General features: G+C 41.6%; 1 protein-coding gene across 1 annotated transcript in view; it reads right to left on the bottom strand.

The window, feature by feature from the left end:
- Nucleotides 1-1,449: 1,449 nt before the first annotated feature.
- EIF2AK2 (eukaryotic translation initiation factor 2 alpha kinase 2) overlaps nt 1,450-24,825 on the bottom strand; it is a 53,179-nt gene continuing 29,803 nt past the window's right edge. The window contains exons 11-17 of the mRNA XM_054548225.2: nt 22,636-22,758; nt 17,427-17,585; nt 14,904-15,084; nt 9,694-9,822; nt 4,163-4,264; nt 2,423-2,476; nt 1,450-2,333 (exon numbers count right to left, since the gene is read on the bottom strand). Coding sequence (XP_054404200.1) covers nt 2,211-2,333; nt 2,423-2,476; nt 4,163-4,264; nt 9,694-9,822; nt 14,904-15,084; nt 17,427-17,585; nt 22,636-22,758 — 871 coding nt within the window. The 3' untranslated portion in view covers nt 1,450-2,210. The remainder of the gene's footprint in view (nt 2,334-2,422; nt 2,477-4,162; nt 4,265-9,693; nt 9,823-14,903; nt 15,085-17,426; nt 17,586-22,635; nt 22,759-24,825) is intronic.

Here is a 24,825-nt window from a genome sequence, read left to right as displayed (position 1 = left end):
ACATTACGTGAAAAATGTATGAACTGCTTTTTATGAACACTTTTTAAAGCCTTTATAAAAGTATTTTCTCCTACTGTATTTTCACTTTTTGCTTAACCTAAATTTGGCCCTTTTTTAAAATCCTGAAATCACATGGCAGTTTTAGAATGGTAGTTGGTTGCTGCTATAGTTTGGATGTTTGTCCCCCAAAATCTCATGTTGAAATTTGATCCCAATGTTGGAGATGGGGGCTGATGGGAGGTGTTTTGGTCATGGGGGAAGATCCCTCATGAATAGATTAATGCCATCCCTGGGGGTGGGGTGTGCTGAGGAGGGGAGGCAAGGAGTTCTCAATCTGTTAGTTCCCTCAAGAGCTGGTTGTTAAAAAAGAGCCTGGCACCTTCTCCCTCGCTCTCTTGCTTCCTCTCTTGCCATATGATCTCTGCACATCTGGCTCCCCTTCACCTTCCACCATGAGTGGAAGCAGCTGGAGCAGAAGCAGATGCTGGTGCCAAGTTTCTTGCATAGCCTGCAGAACTGTAAGTCATATAAATCTCTTTTCCTTATGAATTATCTAGCCTCAAGTATCCATTTAAACCAATAAGAAACAAACTAAAACAATTGCCCTAAATTGAAATTAACCCTCAGGGTCGTCTTCTAAGATGCAATTTAAATTATCTTTCAGATTCTCTACAGCAATTCAGGACAACAAACTAGCATACCCAATGTTCCTCAAATACATCTCCAGAGCTCATGCCAGGCCCCTTGTCCAGACTTCCTGGGTGGTCTCCTCTCTACTCACTAACACCCTGGCATATACTTGGAAGGCCCACTGGGCTGTCACTTCTAGCCCTGTGCTCAGCAGAAAGCCATCTCACCCTTCCCAATGGACTATTTTCTGTTTTTAGCTACTGCCTTACAGCACAGTTGTCTTTAAAGTAGTTGTTACAATAGATATAAAATGTATTTAAGATAAAATGTGTAACTATGCAGCAAACACTAGTGGACCTACCATCCAGCTTAAGGAAGTTACCATTACCTTTGAAAGTCCATTTCCCCAATCACATCATTCCCCTCCCTCAAAGATAACCACCATCCAGAATTTACTATTTCTCATTCCCTTCCTTCCCATTGTTGTCTCATCACATTTGTTGGGTTTCTCATACAAAATGATTTAGTTTTGCATGCTCTGGAACTTCATATAAATGAAATTATTCTACATATATTTTCTGAAAACCTGCTTTGTTCGCTTAACATTATGTTTCCGAGAGTTGTATTGTGTTACGTTATTACATTTAGCTGTAATTCAATTGTTTTCAATACTATATAGTGCTCCTGTGTGTGAATATAATTTTTTTAATCCATTCTTCTTTTGATGGGCATTATGGTTGTTCCCTGTTCTTTGGGCTATTATAAACAGGGTTTTATGGACATTCTTGTAAGCATGTATGTAGGAATAGAATTGATAGCTTTGTGGGAATACATGGATTCAACTTTACTAGATAATGCCAAATTGTTTTCCAAAGTGGTTGTACATCACTTCTTTTTTTTTTATGAGTACCATATTTCTCCAGCTGGCTTGTAAGCTATGTGAGGCAGAGAACGATCTTATATTTTTTTGGCCTAAAAGCAGTAGAAATGTAATAAATAGATATGAATTGATTGATTCATTAATAGTATAAAAAGAAAATTTGGGGGCGGTTTTTCCATCTTTAGAACAAAGAGATGAGGCTGCGCATGGTGGCTCATCCCTGTAATCCCAGCACTTTGGGAGGCTGAGGCAGGCGGATCACTTGAGGTCAGGAGTTCGAGACCAGCCTGGCCAACATGGTGAAACCCTGTCTCTATTAAAAATACAAAAATTAGTTGGGTGGGTGGCACATGCCTGTAATCCAGCTACTCGGGAGGCTGAGGCAGGAGAATCACTTGAACCCAAGAGGCAGAAGTTGCAGTGAGCCAAGACTGTGTCATTGCACTCCAGCCTGGGCAACAGAGCAAGATTCTGTCTTAAAAAAAAAAAAGAGATAAGCCAGGAAAAAGTAAAATGTAAGAATGTTTTTGAAGCAAAAAGAAGAAAACCTTTCTGTTTCTGCAGAAAGATTAGTAAAAATAGTAAAAAATTAAAGGAAACGTTAAAATAAAAGGTAAATATCTATTGATATTCCCTAGCAGATTTTAGATAATTTAAGGAAAACTGCATATCAGAAGCAGGATACTTTTTCAGAAGGGCTCTAACATGTGTGTCGTTCATTTTTCTCTGGGCTTTTCTTCCACACAGTCAAGGTGCTTAGTATTTCAGATGTGTTAGGTCGGTCCTCAGGTTTCTTTGAGAGTAATTTCTGTAGAAGAGTTTTCTGCAATGACAGTGAGAGTCAATAGTAAGAAATATAGTAAGAAATAAAACACTGAAATAAATAAAATTCTGATGATTTCAAGTGCTTACTTCTTTTTTATCAAATATATCTGAGATGATGCCATCCCGTAGGTCTTTGAAAAACTGAAAAAAAAATGATAGGTGTATATTAGGAAATTATTTACTTGGGAGGAAAAACAGAACTAAAGGCTGAAGAACATCTGAAATGTAGGATATTTCCAGATTTTTGGGAAAGTCTCTTTAGCCAAGAAGCAAGCAGGATTCCCTCTCTCCTACCCTACCCCCAATCTAATAACCATCCTTGCGTTACGACGTGAAGTGTTAAGTGCATCATCTTCACAATCTCCCTTCATGCGTTTTGGAACCCTAAGTGATAGGTACTTCTAACTGCTTTACAGAGGATAAGGTTATTGACTCCAGGAAAGTTCCCTTTCCTGAGCTTAAGAGTAGGATATCCAGCTGGGTGCAGTGGCTCACACCTGTAATCCCAACACTTTGGGAGGCCGAGGCAGGTGGATTGCCGGAGGTCAGGAGTTCGAGACCAGCCTGACCAACATGGTGAAACCCCATCTCTACTAAATACAAAAAAATTAACCAGGCATGGTGGTGCATGCCTGTAGTCCCAGTTACTTGGGAGGTTGAGGCAGGAGAATTGCTTGAACCTGGGAGGCAGAAGTTACAGTGAGCTGAGATCGCGCTATTGCACTCCAGCCTGGGCAATAAAAGTGAAACTCTATCTCGAAAAAAAAAAAAAAAAAAAAAAGAGTAGGATATCCAGTTGCCTGCTGCCTTTAGTGACTCCCCACTGCCTAAGCAAGAAGGTCCACATTTTTTCATCAAGTTAGCCCAACCTGTCTTTCTAGCCTCACCAACCACTACTTTTTTGTAACTTATATACTCCAATACAACTTACACTGCCTGCTGTCCCCAAATACATTCTGTACATTCCCGCCTCCATGCTAGAATCACCTTTTCTGTTTTGGACTATTAGAAGCCAACAGATCCTTCAGAGCCCAGCTTAGATGTCTCCATGAAACCTAAGTCCCTACAGCTGGAAACATCTCCCTCCCAACTGCTTCCACAGACTTCATGCCTTCTCCTAAAATGCTTATGGCATTCTCTTATATTATCTTCCCTTTTAGAAAATAAGCTCCTTGAGAACAAGGCTTTATTTATTTATTTATTTATTTATTTATTTATTTAGAGATGGAATGTCACTCTGTCACCCAGGCTGGAGTGCAGTGGTGTGATCTTGGCTCACTGCAACCTCCGCCTCCTGGGTTCAAGCGATTCTCCTGCCTCAGCCTCCTGAGTAGTTGGGATTACAGGTGTGCGCCACCACACCCAGCTAATTTTTGTATTTGTAGTAGAGATGGGATTTCACCACGTTGGCCAGGCTGGTCTCGAACACCTGACTTCAAGTGATCTGCCCACCTTGGCCTCTCAAAGCTGGGATTACAAGCATGAGCCACCGTGCCCTGCCAAGGCTTGTTTATTTTTGCAACCCTTATAGCACTTAGCACAGTGTCTTACACAAAGCAGTCAATCAATAAAATGTTACTGACTGACAAGTCTTATGAGTCTTATGAGATATACTACCTTCCAGGGAAGATCAAAGTTTTTGGTCTTTAAAAAAGTGTTTTGTCTCTGCCAAACCTTGAAAGGCAGAAAATTCATATTTCATTTGCAGTCAGTTAGTAATATGCTTAAGCCCATCCCCACGTGAGAGCAAGAACTGTCTGCAGCAGCACTCTGAAGGTGGTAGTCAATAATTTTTCTTGTTTAATTCTTTCTTTGAGATCATTTTACCTTTGCTGTTTCAGAAGCAGTATCACATACATGAAGAAGTTCAGCAAGAATTAGCCCCAAAGCATAGAGGTCCACTTCCTTTCCATAGTCTTGCAAAGAAATCTAAAGAGACCAAAATAGATTTACCTTTGTTATGCTCCTTACATAAATATCCAGACTTCTAAAGCCCAAAAAAGTTATTTGACCAAAACATCTTACATCACAAAACAATGTCTATTTATTAGCAAGATCTGTGGAGTCTGACTGCCTAGGTTCAAATCTGTACTGCCGAATAGCTGAATCCTCTGTGTAAATTAACGATCAACATGGGAATAATCTCAGTTATAAAATGAGGATAACAATAGTATCAACCACAGAGTTTGATTGTGAGGGTAAGTGAGATGCAGCAGGTAAAGCAGTTAAAATAGCACCCAGTAGGCGGCTTGCATTGAAACTGTTCATAGCGCATTTATTCACAATATTCCATAACTAGAAACAACTCAAAGGACCACAACAGAAGAATGGATAAACATGTTGTGGCATATTCATACAATGGACTATGACTCAGCAATAAAAAGGAATTCTCTGCTGGTATGAGCAACAAATACAGTTTTTCCAGAAGATATTATTTTGAATGAAGAAATTAAATACAAAAGAGTACCTACTGTATGATTCCATTCATATGAAGGTCAAAAACAGGAAGAACTAAACTATGGTGATAGAACTCAGAGCTCTGGTTGCTTCTGATCAGTGGGGAGGAGGCACTGACTGGAAAGAAGCTTGAAGGAGCAAAATGTTCTATATCTTTATAGGCTTATAAGTTACAGAGGTGTATGCATTTGTCAAAACGAAAAAATATACACTTAAGATCTGTGCATTTTATAGTGTATAAATTGTTCCTCAACAAAATGTTGCCTTTTTTTTTTGAGACGGAGTCCCACTGTCAGCAGGCTGGAATGCGGTGGCGTGGTCTCGGCTCACAGCAGCCCCCGCCTCCCAGGTTCAAGCAATTCTCCTGCCTCAGCCTCCAGAGTAGCTGGGACTCCAGGCACGTGCCACCATGCCTGGCTCATTTTTGTATTTTTGTATTTTTTTTTTTTTTTTTTAGTGGAGATGGAGTTTCAACATGTTGGCCAGGCTGGTCTCGAACTCCTGACTTGAGGTGATCTGCCCACCTCAGCCTCCCAAAGTGTTGGGATTACAGGCATGAGCCACTGCACCCAGCCAACAAAAGGTTTTTAAATGGAAAAAAAACCACACACATAATAAAAAGTAAAGTACAATGATGAATGTTTTTAACCAAATAGTGTGAGGGCAGCAATACAGGATGCAGGAGATACTGAAAGCAGTGGGAGGTTAAAGAGAGCCACTGGCCTATTGTGTTCTATATTTTTTACGCCAACTGGTTCCCCAAAAGGAAAAAGTACGTGGCTTCTCCATTCTAGACTCTCAAACCGTCAGACAGCTCAGTATATTTATTCTTGGATGACAAAATAGTAGAGGTATTTTGAAAGCTGTATCGTTCAGCAAAATAATCTTTAATGGGCATTTACAAATCAGGAATTAAAATAGGATAAACAACCCAAAAGGTGAAAAATAAAAGCAATCAACCCAAAAAAAACACATTCAAATAATGAGACTATATATAAGACAAATATTTAGAAATCAACAGCTGTACACCCATGTTCATCAGCAGCATTATTCATCACAGTCAAAAGGCGGAAGCAACCTAAGTGTCCATTGATGGATAAATGGATAAACAAAATGTGGTGTATACATACAATGGAATTAATTAGTCAGCCTTAAAAAGAAATTCTGACATGTTACAACATGGATAAATCTTGAGGATATTATGCTGAGTAAAATAAGCCAGTAACAAAAGGGTAAATACTATATGATTTGATTCCACTTATATGAGGCATCTAGAATGGTCAAATATACAGACAGAAAGTAGAACGGTAGTTGATTGGGCTGTAGGGAGGGGAGAATAGGAGTTCTTTAATGGGTGTAAAGTTTCAGTTTTGCAAAATGAAAACTAATCTGTGGATGTATGGTGGTGATGAAAGCACAACCATGTGAACACATTTAATGCCACTAAACTATACACTTAAAAATGGTGAAGGTGGTAAATTTTATGTTTGTATATTTTACCACAATTAAAAATAAAGATATATATTTTTAAAATTAACAGCTACACTAATAACAAATTAGAGATATGGAATATCTTTTCTTTTTTTTTTTTTTTTTTTTTTTTCAAATGGAGTCTTATTCTTGTTGCCCAGGCTGCAGTGCAATGGCGCGATCTCAGCTCACTGCAAACTCCACCTCCCGGGTTCAAGCATGGAATCTCATTTTAATAGCGAAATGCAATACAGATTCTGAAGAAAGCTTCAAAAATATAAACAATATGGCCAGGCGCCGTGGCTCATTCCTGTAATCCTAGCACTTTGGGAGGTCAAGGCATGTGGATCGCTTAAGCCCAGGAGTTCGAGACCAGCCTGGGCAACATGGTGAAACCCAGTCTCTACAAAAAATACAAAAAAAAATTAGCCAGGTGTTGGTGGTTTGAGCCTGTAGTCCTGGCTACTGAGGGGGCTGAGGCAGGAGGATCACCTGAGCCAGGGAGGTTGAGGCTGTGCAGCGGTGAGCTATGATTGTGCCACTGCGCTCCAGCCCTCCAGCCTGAGTGAAAAGCAAGACCCTGTCTCAAAAAAATATATATATATATCATAATAAATATATATATCATAATAAATATATATATCATTATATATATATATATATTTTGAAGAGTGTAAAAGTAGCTTTGAGGTAGGTTGTATGATTGCCCCCAATGCTGCACTGGCCTCCTAGTGAGAGGATTACTCTTCTCCACCCTTATTGCCTTGAGCTGGGCCATGCATTTTGCTCTGGTCAATGATGTTTAGTGATGTATGCCACCGCTGAGCAGAACATGTAAAAGCTATCACAAGATTCTGCCATTGCTTTCTGCCTTGAGGACGGCAGTGACTCAGATAGCATTTTTCCTTCAGCCTGGGTCTTGGAATGAAGGAGACATGCAGAGCAAAACTGCAGCCAGACAGACTGCTGCCGACTTGTCATGTGAGCAAGAAATAGACCCTTGGTATTTTCTGCACCACTAAGAAACCGGGGTCATTTGTTACCACAGCACAGTCTGGCAAAAGCTGACTGATGAAGGACTCGAATAAGTGAGAGAAAATACCAATTTTGGAGAAGTCTCAAATATATGAAGATATCAATGTTCCTCACCTGAATCCTCAAATTTGATGCAATTGCTATCAAAACCTCAAAACCAGTTATGGAAGATGACAAGGTGATTCTAGAGTTCATTTGGAATTGTAAATGTGAACAGCTAAGAGCATTTTTAAATTGAAGAATAATATGGCAGGTCCTGCTGTTCAAATACTAAAGCCTAGTTTATAATGCTACAATAATCTAAATAGCATAATATTCAAGAGAGAAATATAAAATAAATTAATGAACCAGAACAAAGTCCAGAAACACATCTATGAATGTGTGGGAATTTTATATATGATAAAATAATATTTTATTGTGGTAAAATAGACGTAACATAAAATTTACCCTTTTAACCATTTTTATGCCTACAACTCAGCAGCATTAACTACCTTCACAATGTTGTATAACCATCACCACTATCTATTTCCAGAACTTTTCATCACCCCAAACAGAAGCTATGCCCATTAAACAAGAAGTTCCCATTCCTCCCTTCTTCCAGATAACCTCTGTCCCACTTTCTGTCTCTATGAATTTTCCTTAAAATAGCATTTAAATAATGAACTGCTTAACACATAGTGATGAAGCAACTGCATATTCACATGGGGAAAATCAAGTTATATTCCTTTCTCATACATAAACAAAAGTTAATTCAAACTGCAGTTAATTTTTGTGTTAGTAAAACCAAAAAATATTTTCATAATCTTGTAGTAGAAGCCTCCAAAATAAAAATGAGAAACCTAGCAGCCGTATTGATAGATATGACCATTTAAAAGCTGCAGTTCTGGGTTTGGTGGCTCACGTCTGTAATCCCAGCACTTTGGGAGGCCAAGGTGGGTGGATTACCTGAGGTCAGGAGATCGAGACCAGCCTGGCCAGCATGATGAAACCCGTCTTTACTAAAAATACAAAACTTAGCTGGGCATGGTGGTGGGCGCCTATAATCCCAGCTACTTGGGAGACTGAGACAGGAGAATTGCTTGAACCCGGGAGGCAGAGGTTGCAGTGAGCTGAGATCATGCCATTGCACTCCAGCCTTGGTGACAAGAGCAAAACTCCATCTCAAAAAAAAAAAAAAAAAAAAAGCTGCAGTACCACAGATGGCATTCTAAACAAAGAAGTAACAATCAAGGAGAAAAATTCTGTAATATAGTTAACAGATACGGAATCAACACCCAATATAGATCAAGATTCCTTACAGTACATGAGAAAATGAGAACTTAATTATGAGAAATTGGGAAAGGATATGAGTAGAGAATTTGCAGAAAATGTTTAAGTAAATATATGAAAAGAGGGCATACCTTACTAAAAATCTGGAAAATACAAACTAAAATAGCAAGATACTCCTAATTCAACACACTACCCAAAACTGACCACTGGAAAGTATGATGATGCAGTATTCTCATACATTTTGAGGGGAGAGTATTATTAGAATCACTTTTTTTAGAATGACAATTAAACAGCAATTAAGTTTGAAATGCACTTGTCAATCTATTCAATCACTTTACCTCAAGAAGTCTATCACAGATTATGATAGAATTATTTGTTCTTGGGACCCAAAATAAGGAGGAATGTCTATAAGTGTATGAAGTTGTAAACAACCTAAAGAAATACCCTTCGATAAGAAAATAGTTAAATACAACCTGGGAAACATAGTGAGACCTTGTCTCTACAATAAATAAGTAAATAAATAATTAATAAAAATAAAAATAATTAGCTGGGCACAGTGGTATGCGCCTCTAGAGTCCTAGCTACTCAGGAGGCTGAGGTGGGAAGATTGCTTGAGCCCAAGATTTTGAGGCTTCAGTGAGCAATGATCATACTACTGCACTCCAGCCTGGGTGACAGAGCAAGACCTTGTCTCTAAAACAAAATAAGAACAACAAAAAAAAAAGATTAAATTTAAAAAAACAGTTAAATTATGGTATCTCCATATTTTGAAATATAATACAGTTGTTAAAAAAAGAATGTGGCAGATCTATTTGAACTAATATGGAGAAATTATGCTATATAGTCACAAAATAACAAAATAAGTCCTTGAAAAAATGTATGCACATATATGTTTATGTAAAAAAAAGTCTGGGTGTATATTTGTGTTTGTATGTTTTTATAACTCAGAAAATTATCTAAAAGGATAAAGAATAAACTGATAAGAATAATAGGGGTAGAAAAGAATGGTAAGGAAAATTTTCAGTATATTCTTCTGTACAGTTTTAATTATATAAGTAGTGTCTACTCTTTTTATAATTTTAAAAATAAAAGAAGTAAAATATAGAGAGACAGGAAAGAGACCTTACCTGTTCTGGGCTCATGTATCGCAAAGTTCCCGTATTCCTTGTTCGCTTTACATCATTTGTCAGAGATGTTACAAGTCCAAAGTCTCCAATCTTTACTTGTTTTGTATCTACTAAGAATATATTACTTGGCTATGAAAAAAAAAATTTAACTTACATGTACCAACTTGACATACTATTACCACGTCTTAATTATATACAGAAAAGACTATTTTTATATTATTTATAAGACCTTTACCCTTGCACAGGTAGCCAAAATCAGGGAATTTAATATCACTGGTCTTTAAAATGCCAGATGAAAGAAGTCAGAATTTCTTTTTTTTTGGGGCCGGAGTCTCGCTCTGTTGCCCAAGCTGGAGTGCAGTGGTGCCATCTCGGCTCACTGCAAGCTCCGCCTCCTGGGTTCATGCCATTCTCCTGCCTCAGCCTCCCGAGTAGCTGGGACTACAGGCACCTGCCACCACGCCCGGCTAGTTTTTTTTTTTTTGTATTTTTAGTAGAGACAGGGTTTCACCGTGTTAGCCAGGACGGTCTTGATCTCCCGACCTCATGATCCACCCACCTCGGCCTCCCAAAGTGCTGGGATTACAGGCATGAGCCACCACGCCCGGCCAGAAGTAAGGATTTCTTAGCTGACGCCAGAGGTGGCTCTGGGCACAGCTGCCCTCGAATATCTGAAAAGCTGTCACGTGCAAGGTGGATTCACTCTGCATGGTCCAAGGGAAAAGATCCAGGACTATAGGGTGGAAATGACCTAAAGATTAGCTTTAAAATATCCTAATATCCTAATAGTGTTGTCCAAAGAATGGGAGTTAGACAGTTCCCCATCCCAAGATAGGGCTGAACAACCAACCACTTGAGGAAATGTTGCAAATATGAGTCCATGATCTGATAGGGACTGAAGTAGACATCCTTAAGATCCCTTCCAACTTTGAGATTCTCGGAATGGGTCCATTCCCAACAATACTGCAGATTAGCCTGTGCAGAATTTCTCTTGGGGGTCTTTTCTCCAAGCCTCTGATGACTTCTTAACAAACATATCCCTTCCACCATGAAAGCATACCAAGTTAACTGGAAGCTAATAACTAGCTCTGAAATACTTTTATCCATGCAATTCTTTAAGCAGATTTTTTTTTTTTTTTTTAAGGGAGGTGTTTTGTTTTGTTTTGTAAGATGGAGCCTCGCTCTGTCGCCCAGGCTGGAGTGTAGTGGCATGATCTCGGCTCACCACAACCTCTGCTTCCTGGGTTCAAGCAATTCTCCTGCCTCAGCCTCCCGAGGAGCTGGGATTACAGGCATGTGCCACAACCCTTGGCTCATTTTTTTGTATTTTTAGTAGAGACAGGTTTTCACCATGTTGGCCAGATTGGTCTCAAACTCCTGACCTCAAGCAATCCGCTCGCCTCGGTCTCCCAAAGTGCTGAGATTACAGGCATGAGCCACCACGCCCAGCCCATAGGAGGTATTGTCCAATATTATTTTTGTTTGTTTTTGAGAGGGGGTCTCATTTTGTTGTCCAGGATGGATTTCAGTGGCATGATCATGGCTCACTGTAGCCTTGACTTCCTCGGCTCAGGTGATCCTCCCACCTCAGCCTCCCAAGTAGCTGGGACCACAGGCCACCACACCCAGCTATACTGACCAATATTCTAAAGACCATAAAAACTGGAAGGTAGTTGATGAGAAAATTAATATTTTGCTATTTTTGAAAAGGCTGGACTTTTAATACAATCTTAGGCTAAACACACAGACTCTATGGGATAATACACTTATGAGAGGGCCTACCTAGTAAGGACCTGAGAGGGAAGAGACCATAAGCCCAGGGAAGGCTGAAGGAGGAGCTTCCGAGAAGCCAGCTTGAGATGATGGCTCATACAGCAATTAGCAGTTGGATTAGAATTCAATTAACAGTCAGATTGGAGCCTAACACCAGTAATACAGATGGAAAGCTGTAGACAGATGTGGGGTGGATGTGGAGAGAAAATATTCCTATGCTATGTTCAAGTTGCAATGTGTAGGAATATGTTGGGATTGCAAGAGAAACTGCTAGTCCCACATAAGGCTATCACCTGACTCTAAGAAACAGAAAATTGAATTTATGAAGCCGTGTAAATATCTAAGCTGGATGAGGCTTTCTAGTAAAAATATCAGATCACTTTTTATAGTTCATTAAAAAGAAAAAGTGGGCAGGGCGTGGTGAGTCACAGCTATAATCCTAGCACTTTGGGAGGCTGAAGCGGGCAGACAGCGTGGGCCCAGCAGTCCAAGGCCAACCTTGCCAACATGGTGAAACCCTGTCTCTACTCAAAATACAAAAAATTATCTGGGCATTGTGGCAGGCGCCTGTAATCCCAGCTACTTGGGAGGCTGAGGCAGGAGAATCGCGTGAAGTCAGAGAATCCCAGGAGTCAGAGGCTGCAGTGAGCCGAGATCACTCCACTGCACTCCAGCCTGGCAACAGAGGAGACTCTGTCTCAAAAAAAAACAAAAACAAAGAAAAAAAGAAAAGAAAAAGAGGCTGGGTATGGTGGCTCATGCCTGTAATCCCAACACTTTGGGAAGCCAAGGTCGGCAGATCACTTGAGCTCAAGAGTTTGAGACCAGCCAGGGCAACATGGCAAAATCCTGTCTTTACAAAATGTCAAAAATTAGCCTGCCTTGGTAGCCTGCACCTGTAGTCCCAGCTATGTGGGGGACCGAGGTGGGAGGATTGCTTGAGCCTAGGAGGTCGAGGCTGCAGTGAGCTGAGATCATACAACTGCACTCCAGCCTGGGCAACAGAGTGAGACCTTGTAAAACACAAAAGAAATAAAAACAATAATGCCACATTTTGTCTAATCAGTTATAATATGATTAGACAAAATATAGGGTTGTAGATCATAAAAAAGGGGTGCAAACTTCACATAGGAGGCACAGGAACAGGGCTGATGCTCAGGCTGAGGATGAGCAGAGCCTGGGCTTTAGGAGACTGAGCATTTTAGAGAGAAGCAGCCTTGGACAAGAAGCCCTCACTCAAGAAACCCCTATGTCCCTTCCCAGCGCCTTTGGTCTAGTTCCTAAGATTCCAACAGAAAGTGGTAAACACTTGGAGACTTTTGTAAGAGGGGCTGTATTAGGTAAAGACCATTCTCTGGCAAAACCACCTACAGCTGCTATTTTGCAAAACACAACCCAAAAATTGTACACCTTCATTGTATCTTTTCTTAGAGGACAGAAATCAACAACTGTAGTAGTGAGAGCCTGAAAAGTTATAGAAGATGAAAGAAGTCTCAGTACCAAAGCTTGAGGCCGGGTGCAGCGGAGCACACCTGGAATGCCAGCACTTTGGGAGGCTGAGGCAGGAGGATCACTTTGAGTCTAAAAGTTTAAGACCAGCCTTGGAAACATGGTGAGACCCTGTCTCTACAAAAAAAAAACAAAAAAATGGCCAGGTGTGGTGGTGTACACCTGTGGTCCCAGCTACTCAGGAGGCTGAGGTGGGAGGAATGCTTGAGCCCAGGAGGTCAAGGCTGTAATGAGCGGTGATTGTGCCACTGCACTCTAGCCTGGGCAAAAGAGCAAGACCTTGTCTCAAAAAAAAAAAAAAAACAATTAAAAATTTAAGAAGAATAATAAAGTCTGACCCTTGAGCAACTGCAGCCAGAGCAAAAATTCTCTGCAAATAGACACAAGAAAAGATCAGTCCATGACACAGGGTACACACAGTGCAGGGCGTATTTGGCAGGTAAGTGGGCAGGCACCAGTCAGAATTTTTCTAATTCATTCTGAGGACTAGAAGCTTAATGCCTACACTTCTGCATTTATTTGCAAATTATTTTATATAGAAATAATTGTGCTTATTTGTTATTTAACTATATGTATGATTTATCCCAAAGTGAAAGCATAACCAATTCTACATTTATCCTTTTGAAATAGTTCTGACAATGTTCCAATTTCAAAGAACAACTTCAGATATTGTAGAAGAGACATATTGGAACCAGACAGACTCAAAACACCAATGCATCAGACATCCAGCCCCTGGGCAGACCACGGAAGCAATACCTTTTAAGGGCTACACATTCCTCTCTGAGCCCAACAAACAACTGTGTATATGGGAACTTATTTCTCTCAAGGAATTTTTTTGTTTCATTCCTTATTCCTTGCTGTTTTAGAGGGGTGGGATAAGCAGATAGCCACGTAAATAAGGTACTTCTGCCTAGAACAGAAAAAGGCAGTCCCAGAGTGATCAGGAAGGGCTCAGGAAAGGAATTACAACCAAAGGGGACAGGCAGAAGAGTGTCCCATGAGAGAGAAGAACATGAGCAAAGGTCCAGGGACAGGATTCAGGACGGCCAGCTTGTGACAGGCTTAGGCAAGTCACAGGGAATAGGGAATGGAGGAAAGGCTGTGAAGGGCTGTTCTGTCTCTCACCTTCTGTCATTTTAATGAGAAGTATAAATAGGGAAACTCCTTGTCCAGACCAGAAAAGTCAGAGGAAAATGAAAATACTAAGGGATGATACACTTTCCCAGTCTGGGATTACTGCAATTTTCCAATCATGGAGTTGAAATGCTTAACCAAGACAATATTAGACTCTGGACCCAGTAGCTGTGACAGCCCTTGAGAGTGATGACTGAGAGATTAGGGAACCATATTCCTAAAGCCACAGTCAACAGAGTCCCCTCTGCCTCTCAAATAAGCCTGAGTCACTTAGAGGAGGCAGGAGGAACAGGGGCAGAGCAGCCAGTTTGCTGTGCCAGTCACAGTAATTATTTGCATGGAAATGTTCAGATATCATTTTCTCATAACTATAAATCAACCACTATTCTATCTTTATATATATATATATATATATATATATATTTTTTTTTTTTTTTTTTTTTGAGACAAGTCTCACTCTTCACCTAGGCTGGAGTGCAGTGGCACAATCTCGGCTCACGGCAACCTCCACCTCCCAGGTTCAAGCGATTCTCCTGCCTCAGCCTCCCGAATAGCTGGGATTACAGGCACACGCCACCATGCCCAGCTAATTTTTGTATTTTTAGTAGAGACAGGGTTTCACCATATTGGCCAGGCTGGTTTCGAACTCATGACCTCAGATGATCTGCCTGCCTCAGCCTCCCAAAGTGCTGAGATTACAGGCGTGAGCCAGCGTGCCCAGCTGAGAAGATATATTTTAAAATTACTATATTATATATATATGTATCAATTAATAAAGTACATTTTCCACTTACCTTAAGATCTCTGTGAATTAATTTTTTTGAATGTATATAATCCACCCCTTTTGTTATTTGTTCAAAGAGTTCCAAAGCCAAAACTTTGTCTAGTTTCTTGCCTCTTGTATTATCAATCCATTGCTCCAATGTCCCTTTATCACAGAATTCCATTTGGATGAAAAGGCACTTAGTCCTTGACCTGGGTATAAAATTCACAGTATGTTAAAAGTAACAATAAATATAAATTTATTTAAAAAATTTTATAACTTTTTAAAGTTTTTCATAACTTTTTAAAAGCTTATACCTTATCTTCTTAAGAAACCCAAAACCACTTTGGGAGGCCGAGGCGGGCGGATCACGAGGTCAGAAGATCGAGACCACGGTGAAACCCCGTCTTTACTAAAAATACAAAAAATTAGCCGGGCATGGTGGCGGGTGCCTGTAGTCTCAGCTACTCGGGAGAGGCTGAGGCAGGAGAATGGCGTGAACCCAGTAGGCGGAGCTTGCAGTGAGCCGAGATCGCGCCACTGCACTCCAGGCTGGGTGACAGAGCGTGACTCCGTCTCAAAAAAAAAAAAAAAAAAGAACCCCAAAACATGTCACAAAATAGAAATCTAAATATAATAAACAAATTTGAATCAAAATATAATAGGCCATTTTTTATTTCAATCATAAGTTCCCGGATGGCCAGAGCTTTATTTGTTTAGCTAATTTATAAAATATGAGCTGGGCTGGGCACGGTGGCTCACGCCTATAATCCTAGCACCCTGGGAGACCGAGACTGGCGGATTGCTTGAGCTCAGGAGTTTCAGACCAGCTGGGCAGCATGGCGAAATCCCATCTCTACCAAAAACACAAAAATTAGCTGGGTGTGGTGGCACGGCACCTGTAGTCTCAGCTACTCGGGAGGATGAGGCACGAGAATCATTTGAACCCAGAAGGCAGAGGTTGCAGTGAGCTGAGATCACGCCATTGTGCTCCCGCATGAGCGATAGAGTAAGACTCTGTCTCAAAAAAAAAAAAAAAAAAGAAGAGGCCAGGCACGGTGGCTCACGCCTGTAATGCCAGCACTTTGGGAGGCCAAGGTGGATGGATCACGAGGTCAGGAGATCAAGACCATCCTGGCTAACACGGTGAAACCCAGTCTCTACTAAAAATACAAAAAATTAGCCGGGCATGGTGGCAGGCACCTGTAGTCCCAGCTACTTGGGAGGCTGAGGCAGGAGAATGGCGTGAACCCAGGAGGCAGAGTTTGCAGTGAGCCAAGATTGTGCCACTGCACTCCAGCCTGTGTGACAGAGCAAAACTCCATCTCAAAAAAAAAAAAAAAAAAGGAGAAGAAAAAAAAATGAGCCACCCATTCTTTATTGCTGAAGATCTGCAATCACCTTTGCTAATAGATAGAAATAGGAACATGAATACAATAGAGTTGCAGGAAACTAAATTTCATTATTATATAAAGTAATTTTGAAACCTTTTAATTCACCATTGATCTACTAAGCATGAAAGGCACCTAGAGATGAGAAAATGAGTTAGACACTATCCTTGCCATCATGGGGATAATAGTCTAATAGGAGAGAGTAAAGGGAAAGCAAACCTAAAACAATAGGAAAGGTACTCTAGGAGAAGTGCCAACAAATTACTAAGATACATAAATTGGAGGGTTGATTTTTTTTTTTGCTAACCATGTTTTTTTTTTTTCTGAATTAAGTTAGCCTCAATATTCATTTATATTCTTTGTATATATATCGGCTTGAAAACAGGAAGAGGTAGCCAAGAATTTGCTGAAAGCTGAAGTCCTATATGCTGATGGTCAATAACTCCTGAACTGATGATAAAATTCTCACTTACACGACATGGAGATAGAGGTGGGACAGGAGAAAATGAATGAACGGGACCCCATTGGCCTCAGGATTTTAGTGAGAGGACTGTCCCCATAATAGGTTGGGTGACTTTCAAAGACAGATGCCTGCTCTTTAGGATCTCCAGCTGTTTGGCAGTGGCTTAAGGGACATAAAACATGAGGGTGCCCCCATCTCAGCTTGTGGTCTTAAAAATATTTTCACTGCCCAGCACCCCAGCGTAAGTGGAATAGTTACATTCCAAAGAGAACCTTTGACCGCACCACACCAATCACAGCCTAAGAGAGGGACAGAAAAGTGTTGGTAGCTGAGGAGGGAGCCCCCAGATGCAGCACCTATATGTTAAAACTCTCTTCACAAGACTACACCTACAGCCTGCACTGAAGCCGGCACATAAACGAGGCTCTCCATTAAACAATGGAGTCAGGAAAGCTGAACCTGAGATTTTGAAGACAGCTGAGGATGTAACAGAGGGTTGTGAGAGCAAGTCTGCGCCAAGAGGAGGAGCAAGGAAGAGATTTTCACTTTCTCCTTACCTTCGGAACGGAGAGTAAGTGTCTCTCAGAGGGAATTGTGATTATTAATCGTGATGATTAATGGCCTTATCCAGTGGCCCATACATAGTAAATAACAATGTCCTTCCATCCTATTATGGCTATGAGAATTTATTTTTAGTTACCTTGAACTATTTTTGCTGTTCTCAGGATCATAATCACTGCTATCAGGATCATAAGCACTGGTCTCAGGATCATAATCAATTCCATCCCAACAGCCATTGTAGCGAACAATATTTACATGATTAAGTTTTGCCAATGCTTTTACTTCACGCTCCGCCTTCCTAGTTAAAAGGAACAGGGAACATGGCAGTGTCAGTGTACATCCCTCATAACAACCACAAAATACCTCATGTAATAGACAACTGTCTACATTCCCTTATTAAACCATTGCTGTGGTTCTCACATAGTTTTAGAATGGAAGCCAGGACATTCAAAAGGAAAAAGTGAACATACTGAAAAAAGAATAGTGGTTCTCACTCTCAAGATAAAATAAAAGGCAGCGGCCGGGCGTGGTGGCTCATGCCTGTAATCCCAGCACTTTTGAGAGGCCAAGGTGGGCAGATCAAGAGGTCAGGAGTTCAAGACCAGCCTGACCAACATGGTGAAACCCCATCTCTACTAAAAATACAAAAAAATTAGCTGGGCACAGGGGCGCACATCTGTAATCCCAGCTACTTGGGAGGCTGAGGCAGGAGAATCGCTAGAACCCAGGAGGCGGAGGTTGCAGTGAGCCAAGACTGCACCACTGCATTCCAGCCTGGGCGACAGAGCAAGACTCTGTCTCAATAAATAAATAAATAAAAGGCAGCTACTTAATGCCAAACATCAGACAATTTAAAAATCATCTATAGTACTCTTGAAATGCCAGTGATGCCATTTTAATTAATTAATTTATTTATTTTATTGAGACAGAGTCTTGCTCTGTCACCCAGGTTGGAGTGCAGTGGCACGATCTTGGCTCACTGCAGCCTCAATCTTCTAGCCTCAAACAATCCTCCCACCTCAGCCTCCTGAGTAGCTGGGACCACAGGAGCACACCACCACACCCGTCTAATTTTTTCTATTTTCTGTAGTGATGGGGTTTCGCCACACTGCCCATGCTGGTCTCAAACTCCTGGGATCTAGCAATCCACCTGCCTCAGCCTCCCAAAGTGCTGGGATTGCAAGCATGAGCCACTGGACGCAGCCGATGCAATTTTTCATAGCTAAATCATACATTATGTTTTGCTTAGACTTGTGTTAAAATCTTTGGATTTTACAAGCAAACCACATTTAGGCAGCAAGGCTAGGTAACCCAGGCAGTGTGAAGTACCTAATTCAGGATTTTCAGTGTGTGGCAAATATACACAAAGAGGATAACTTATGCAGAGAAGGTGAGATGGTGGGAGGCTTTATAGGGATGTGTTGCCAAGACCTAAGACAATTCCATGCTAAGTGCAGTAAATAAATTGGAGATTTCAAAGAGGAGGAAGGATAATCATTTTACAATTTTATTTTTTAATGCAAGAAGTTCTAAACTATATGACATAAAATTTGCAAAAATAAAAAAAATTACTGATACTTTGACAATCCTAAAATAATCTGTTATTATTTTAGATTCTTTTTTTTTTTTTTTTTTTTGAGACAGGGCCTCACTCTGTCACCCAGGCTGGAGTGCAGTGGCAATCTTGGCTCACTGCAACCTCCACCCCTAGGGCTCAAGCGATCCTCCTACCTCAGCCTCCCTAGTAGCTAGGACCACAGGCACACACCACCACACTCGGCTAGTTTTTATATTTTTGTAGAGACAGGGTTTCGCCATGTTGCCCAGGTTGGTCTCACACTCCTGACCTCAAGTGAACCACCAGCCTTGGCCTCTCAAAGTGGTGGGATTACAGGCCTGAGCCACTGCACCCAGCCAGTCATTTTTTTTTTTGAGAAGAGTCTTGCTTTGTCACCCAGGCTGGAGTGCAATGGCGCGATCTTGGCTCACTGCAACCTCCACCTCCTGGGTTCAAGCGATTCTCCTGCCTCAGCCTCCCGAGTAGCTGGGACTACAGGTGTGCGCCACCATGCCCAGCTAATTTTTGTATTTTCAGTAGAGACAGAGTTTCACCATGTTGGCCAGATGGCCTCGATCTCTTGACCTTGTGATCTGCCTGCCTTGGCCTCCCAAAGTGCAGGGATTACAGGCGTGAGCCACCATGCCCGGCCCAGCCAGTCATTTTTAATGGCTGCAAAATAGACGTTGATCAGGAGACAGAACAAAATATATATACTCATTTCTTTACTGCTGGATATTTTGTTTGTTCTAATTTTTCACTGCCAATGAATGACACTGTGATTTATATCTTCTTGGATATAAATCCATAATTTGAATAACATTCTCTTTTTTTTTTTTTTTTTTTTTTGGAGATAGGGTCTCACTCTGTCTCCCAGGCTGTAGTGCAGTGGTGTGATCATGGCTCACTGCAGCCTCCACCTACTGGGCTCAGATGGTCCTCCCACATCAGCTTCTGAGGTAGCTGAGACTACAGGCGTGGCTACCACACTGGCCTAATTACTGTATTTTTTGTAGAGATGGAGTTTTGCCATGTTGCCCCAGGCTAGTCTCAAACTCCTGGGCTCGAGTGATCTACTCACCTCAGTCTCCCTAAATAGTATTCTTTTTATTATTATTATTTTTTTTATTTTTTGAGACGGAGTTTCACTTTTGTTGCACAGGCTGGAGTGCAATGGCGTGATCTGGGATCACCACAAGCTCCGCCTCCCGGGTTCAAGCAATTCTCTTGCCTCAGCCTCTCGAGAAGCTAAAACTACAGGCACGCGCCATCACACCTGGCTAATTTTGTATTTTTAGTAGAGATGGGGTTTCTCCATGTTGGTCAGGCTGGTCTCAAACTCCTGACTTCAGGTGATCCGCCTGCCACGGCCTCCCAAAGTGCTGGGATTACAGGCGTGAGCCACCACACCCAGTCCCTAAATAATATTCTTAGAACAGGTTCCCAAACAGGAAATCCTTGAGCCAAAGTGTACGAACAATTTTATGGCTCCAGATTAATATTTCCAAAGATATTTTAAAATACGTTGTATCAGGCTGGGCACGGTGGCTCTCGCCTGTAATCCCAACACTCTGGGAGGCCGAGGCAGGAAGATCATGAGGTCAGGAGTTCAAGACCAGCCTGGCCAATATGGTGAAACCCCGTCTCCACTAAAAATACAAAAATTAGCTGGGCATGGTGGCAGGCACCTGTAATCCCAGCTACTTGGGAGGCTGAGGCAGAGAATTGCTTGAACCTGGGAGGCAGAGGTTGCAGTGAGCTGAGAATGCACTACTACATTCCAGCCTGGGCAACAGAATGAGACTGTGTCTCAAAAATATATATGTATACGTTGTACCAATGTATAAACTACTAGAAATGGCCAAAATACTGGACCATCATCAACAAAATTATCTTTTTTTTTTTTTTTAAGATGGAGTCTCGCTCTGTCACCCAGGCTGGGGTGCAGTTGTGCGATCTTGGCTCACTGCAACCTGTACCCCCCGGGTTCAAGCAATTCTCCTGCCTCAGCCTCCCAAGCAGCTGGGATTACAGGTGTGCGCCACCACGTCTGGCTAATTTTTGTATTTTTGTAGAGACAGGGTTTCACCATGTTGGCCAGGCTGGTCTCACACTCCTGACCTCAAGTAATCTACCCACCTCGGCCTCCCAAAGTGCTGGGATTACAGGTGTGAGCCACCACGCCTGGCCCTCATTTTTTTTTTTTCGACACTGGGTCTCACTATGTGGCTCAGGCTGGTCTCAAACTCCTGGCCTCAAGCAATCCTCCTGCCTCAGCCTCCCAAGTAGCTGGGATATTATTGCTATTTTTTAAAATTGAATAACAGTACAGCTGTCCTTCATTCTTGTTAAATAAAACAATGAACAGAGTAGGAATGACCCAATTTCAAATGCAAGGCATCGTCCATGAGACAACAAGTAGGTTTGTTTAACTGGGCTAAGAACATCCAGCACTCCACACCTACCCCTCCTTTGCACATATCATTTTTCTTAGCCCAGATCTCTTTCCCATCACCTTTGCTAGTCTTTGAGGGATGAGATAGGTCTGGCCAAGCTACACATAGTAACAACTGCCAGAGTGCAACAAGCAAGATTGGTGAACTGGTGACCATGTGATTTAAGACTTCCTTTCTATTTGTTTTCCTTCCTGAAGGAGTTCTGCTATCCAGTGGGAGTGAGAGGGCTGATAATACAGAAAATTAATGCTGGAAGCAGTGGGTTACAGTGGGAACACATTGAATTGTCATTCTAGGGGATGAGTTCTAAATCCCAAACTTATTACATAGGAGATCATGTCCAAAGATAATCTTGACCAATTCTTTATCTTCTCATACACGCTTTCACTCCTTAAATTACGAGGTAGAGCCTATTTGGCCTCCCCTTGAATCTAAGCTGGCTTCAGTGACTTGTTTAACCAATATAACTTGATGGTAGTGACGTTCTGGAACTCCTCAGACTAGGTCAAAAGAAGCCTTGCCACTCACTCCTGATCTTTTGGATGACTTGTTCTGGGGACAATCCTTCTTGAAACCCAGCCACCAAGTTGTAAGAAGCCCAATCCCCACAGGGAGGCCATGTGGAGGTATTCTGATTGACAGTCCCAGCTGAACTTCCAGCCCACAGCCAGTGTCAACTGCTAGCCAGATTGGATATCCAGCCTAAGATAGGCTGTAGTCAAGGTTTCAGATGACTACTGACTGCAAATCCCTCTGCGACCCCAAGTGAGAATTGTCCAGATGAGCACAATCAACCCATGGAACCATTAGAGATAACAATAAATTGCTGTTTTTAAGCACTGCATTTTGGAGCAGTGCCTTATACAATAACAGACAACCAGAGAACAATTACCATCTAGCTTTTATCTTAGATATCATCACTTCACATCTCTGGATCTTAGTCTCCTCATCTATAAAATACGTAGGTAAGACTAGAACATCTCAAAGATCACCTTTTTTTGTGGGTAATGACAGGTTCTATCTGGTGCCACGGTTTTTAAAATACGGAGCGTTTCATGAATTTGCATGCCACTTTAAAGCAAATGACTCTATAGCTTCAGTTCTGAAGATAGCACCAAAAGGATGATCAATGGTATATCCATTTTTATTGAAATAACCACAGTAAAGTGAGATCATCTCGGAGTAAGCCAAACTCCTCTTGGTAGAATGAAATGTTTAATGAGGATCAGAAAGAAATAAATGATACCCTAATAAAGAAGAGAAAAGCATAAAAAAGAATAGTGCAGATTCAGCGTACCTTGCCATTCAAAAAAATGTAAACATTTACTACTTACTCGTTATTATATTTAACACGTTTAATAACGTAAGTCTTTCCGTCAATTCTGTGTTTTGCTTTGAAAACTTGGCCAAATCCACCCGAGCCAATTAATTCTATTTCTATAAAATCCATGCCAAACCTTAAAGATAAAAACCACTGTTATTTTGACATTTCATGCTCAACTCCCAACCCCCCACCTCCCCACTCCTTTCCCTTTAATGTCACTTGTGAAATGGACAATATAACAAATATGATTCTCTCCTTCTGAATAAGAAAGATCCACTTGGCAAAAACTCTTGACTCACAAAGAGTAGTCCTCTCACTCCTCCCAGGGCGAGTCCAACATAACATATCACCCCTGGCAGTCACAGTCAACTCCTGGCTTTTCAAAAGCCATGATAAGTCCAGGTGCCATGGCTCATGCCTGTAATCCCAGCACTTTGGGAGGCCAAGGCAGGTGGATCACCTGAAGTCAGGAGTTCAAGACCAGCCTGGCCAACATGGTGAAACCCCGCCTCTACTAAAAATACAAAAATTAGCCAGGTGAGGTGGCGAGTGCCGGTAATCCCAGCTACTCGGAAGGCTGAGGCAGGAGAATTGCTTGAACCTGGGAGGCAGAGGTTGCAGTGAGCCAAGATGACACCACTGTACCCCAGCCTGGGCGACAAGAATGAAACTCCATCTCAAACTGAAAAAAAAAAAAAGCCATGATAAAAATCCTATCACAAATACAAAATGTTCAAAGGAATTGCTATATTGTGCTCCACAGCTACTATCATCAAGCTGTTATAAGAGAAATGGGCATACGCTCTAAGCCTGCCTAGGTTTCTACTTGGTTTTCTCTTCTCCCTCAAGCTTCGTGTTCCATCATTAAGACCTGTCAATTCTACCTCCAAAACACATTGCTGGTATCCGCCCACTTTCCTCTGCCTCCAACATCTTCACCCCAGTCCATGCTTCCATTAGGCCATAGCAGTACCTCGTTAACTGGATCCCCACTTCCTCTCTTCCCCCACTCCAATCTATGATCCATGCAGCAACCAGAGGGATGATAACTGAGTCTGGCCATGTCTCTCTGTTGCCAAAACCCTCCAATAGCCAACCTTTGCATTCGACAAAAACAAAAAGCCCTTAAATGGCCTATAAGTTGCTAAACGAGGAGGCCCCTGCCTCCCTCAGCATCCTCATCTCATGGCACTGTGCCCCTCCTCATTGCACTCAAAGCACACACTCTTCTGTCTGTTCTCGAATTTTCACATCACCTGTTCCACCTTCACCTTCTCATATGCCCTTCCTTCCACCTAGCACCCACTGCTCTGTGCCCACTCATCCATCAGGCCTCCCCACAACTGTGACCCCAGAGAAACCTCGCCTCACCCCGCTTCCATTTCTCTCCATGCCATTGCTTTCCTTTCACAGCTCTGACCATAGTTTGTTCCTGCAGATTTTTTTTTTTTTTTTTTGAGGCACAGTCACCCAGGCTGGAATACAGTGGTGCGATCTCCGCTCTCTGCAACCTCCGCCCTCCAGGTTCAAGCGATTCTCCTGCCTCAGCCTCCAAAGTAGCTGAGACTACAGGTGCATGCCACGACACCTGCTAATTTTTGTATTTTTAGTACAGATGGGGTTTCACCATGTTGGCCAGGCTGGTATTGAACTCCTGACCTCAAGTGATCCATCTGCCTCAGCCTCCCAAATTGCTGGGATAACAGGCGTGAGCCACTGTGCTTGGCCTGTTCATGTAATTGTTTATTTAAAGTCGGTCATCCCCACGAAACTCCATGACAACAGGGACCATTTTATTTGTTCCTACCATAAACCTAATGCCTAGCACAATGCCAATTCTATATTGGGTGCTTAATAAACTTTTGATTCTGTATTGTTTTTTAAAGTTTTATATTCAATGACCCACCCCCCTGATGCAAACAGGCCTCCATTGTTTCAGACATTTCATTTTAAATCCAAACATATTGTCTACAGCAGAGTAGACTTTTTTTCAAGTGAAATCTGGTATGGAGCTAGAAAGTAGAAAACAGATTCAAGTGGATCAATTCTAATTCCCACAGAAGTATTTTTTTTAATCATTGATTTACAGGAGTACTTGTTTTCAATATTAATAACTTGTATAGATGTCAGAGAAATCCACATAAGCATCACAAAGATCTACAATTACCACATTCCATTTGGATCTGTCTAAATATTACTT

Source organism: Pongo abelii, chromosome 12, assembly GCF_028885655.2.
Source record: "Pongo abelii isolate AG06213 chromosome 12, NHGRI_mPonAbe1-v2.0_pri, whole genome shotgun sequence".
NCBI classification, from domain to species: Eukaryota; Metazoa; Chordata; class Mammalia; order Primates; family Hominidae; genus Pongo; species Pongo abelii.
The sequence above is the reverse complement of the archived record's forward strand: the minus strand, read 5'-3'. Positions and strand labels throughout refer to the sequence as shown.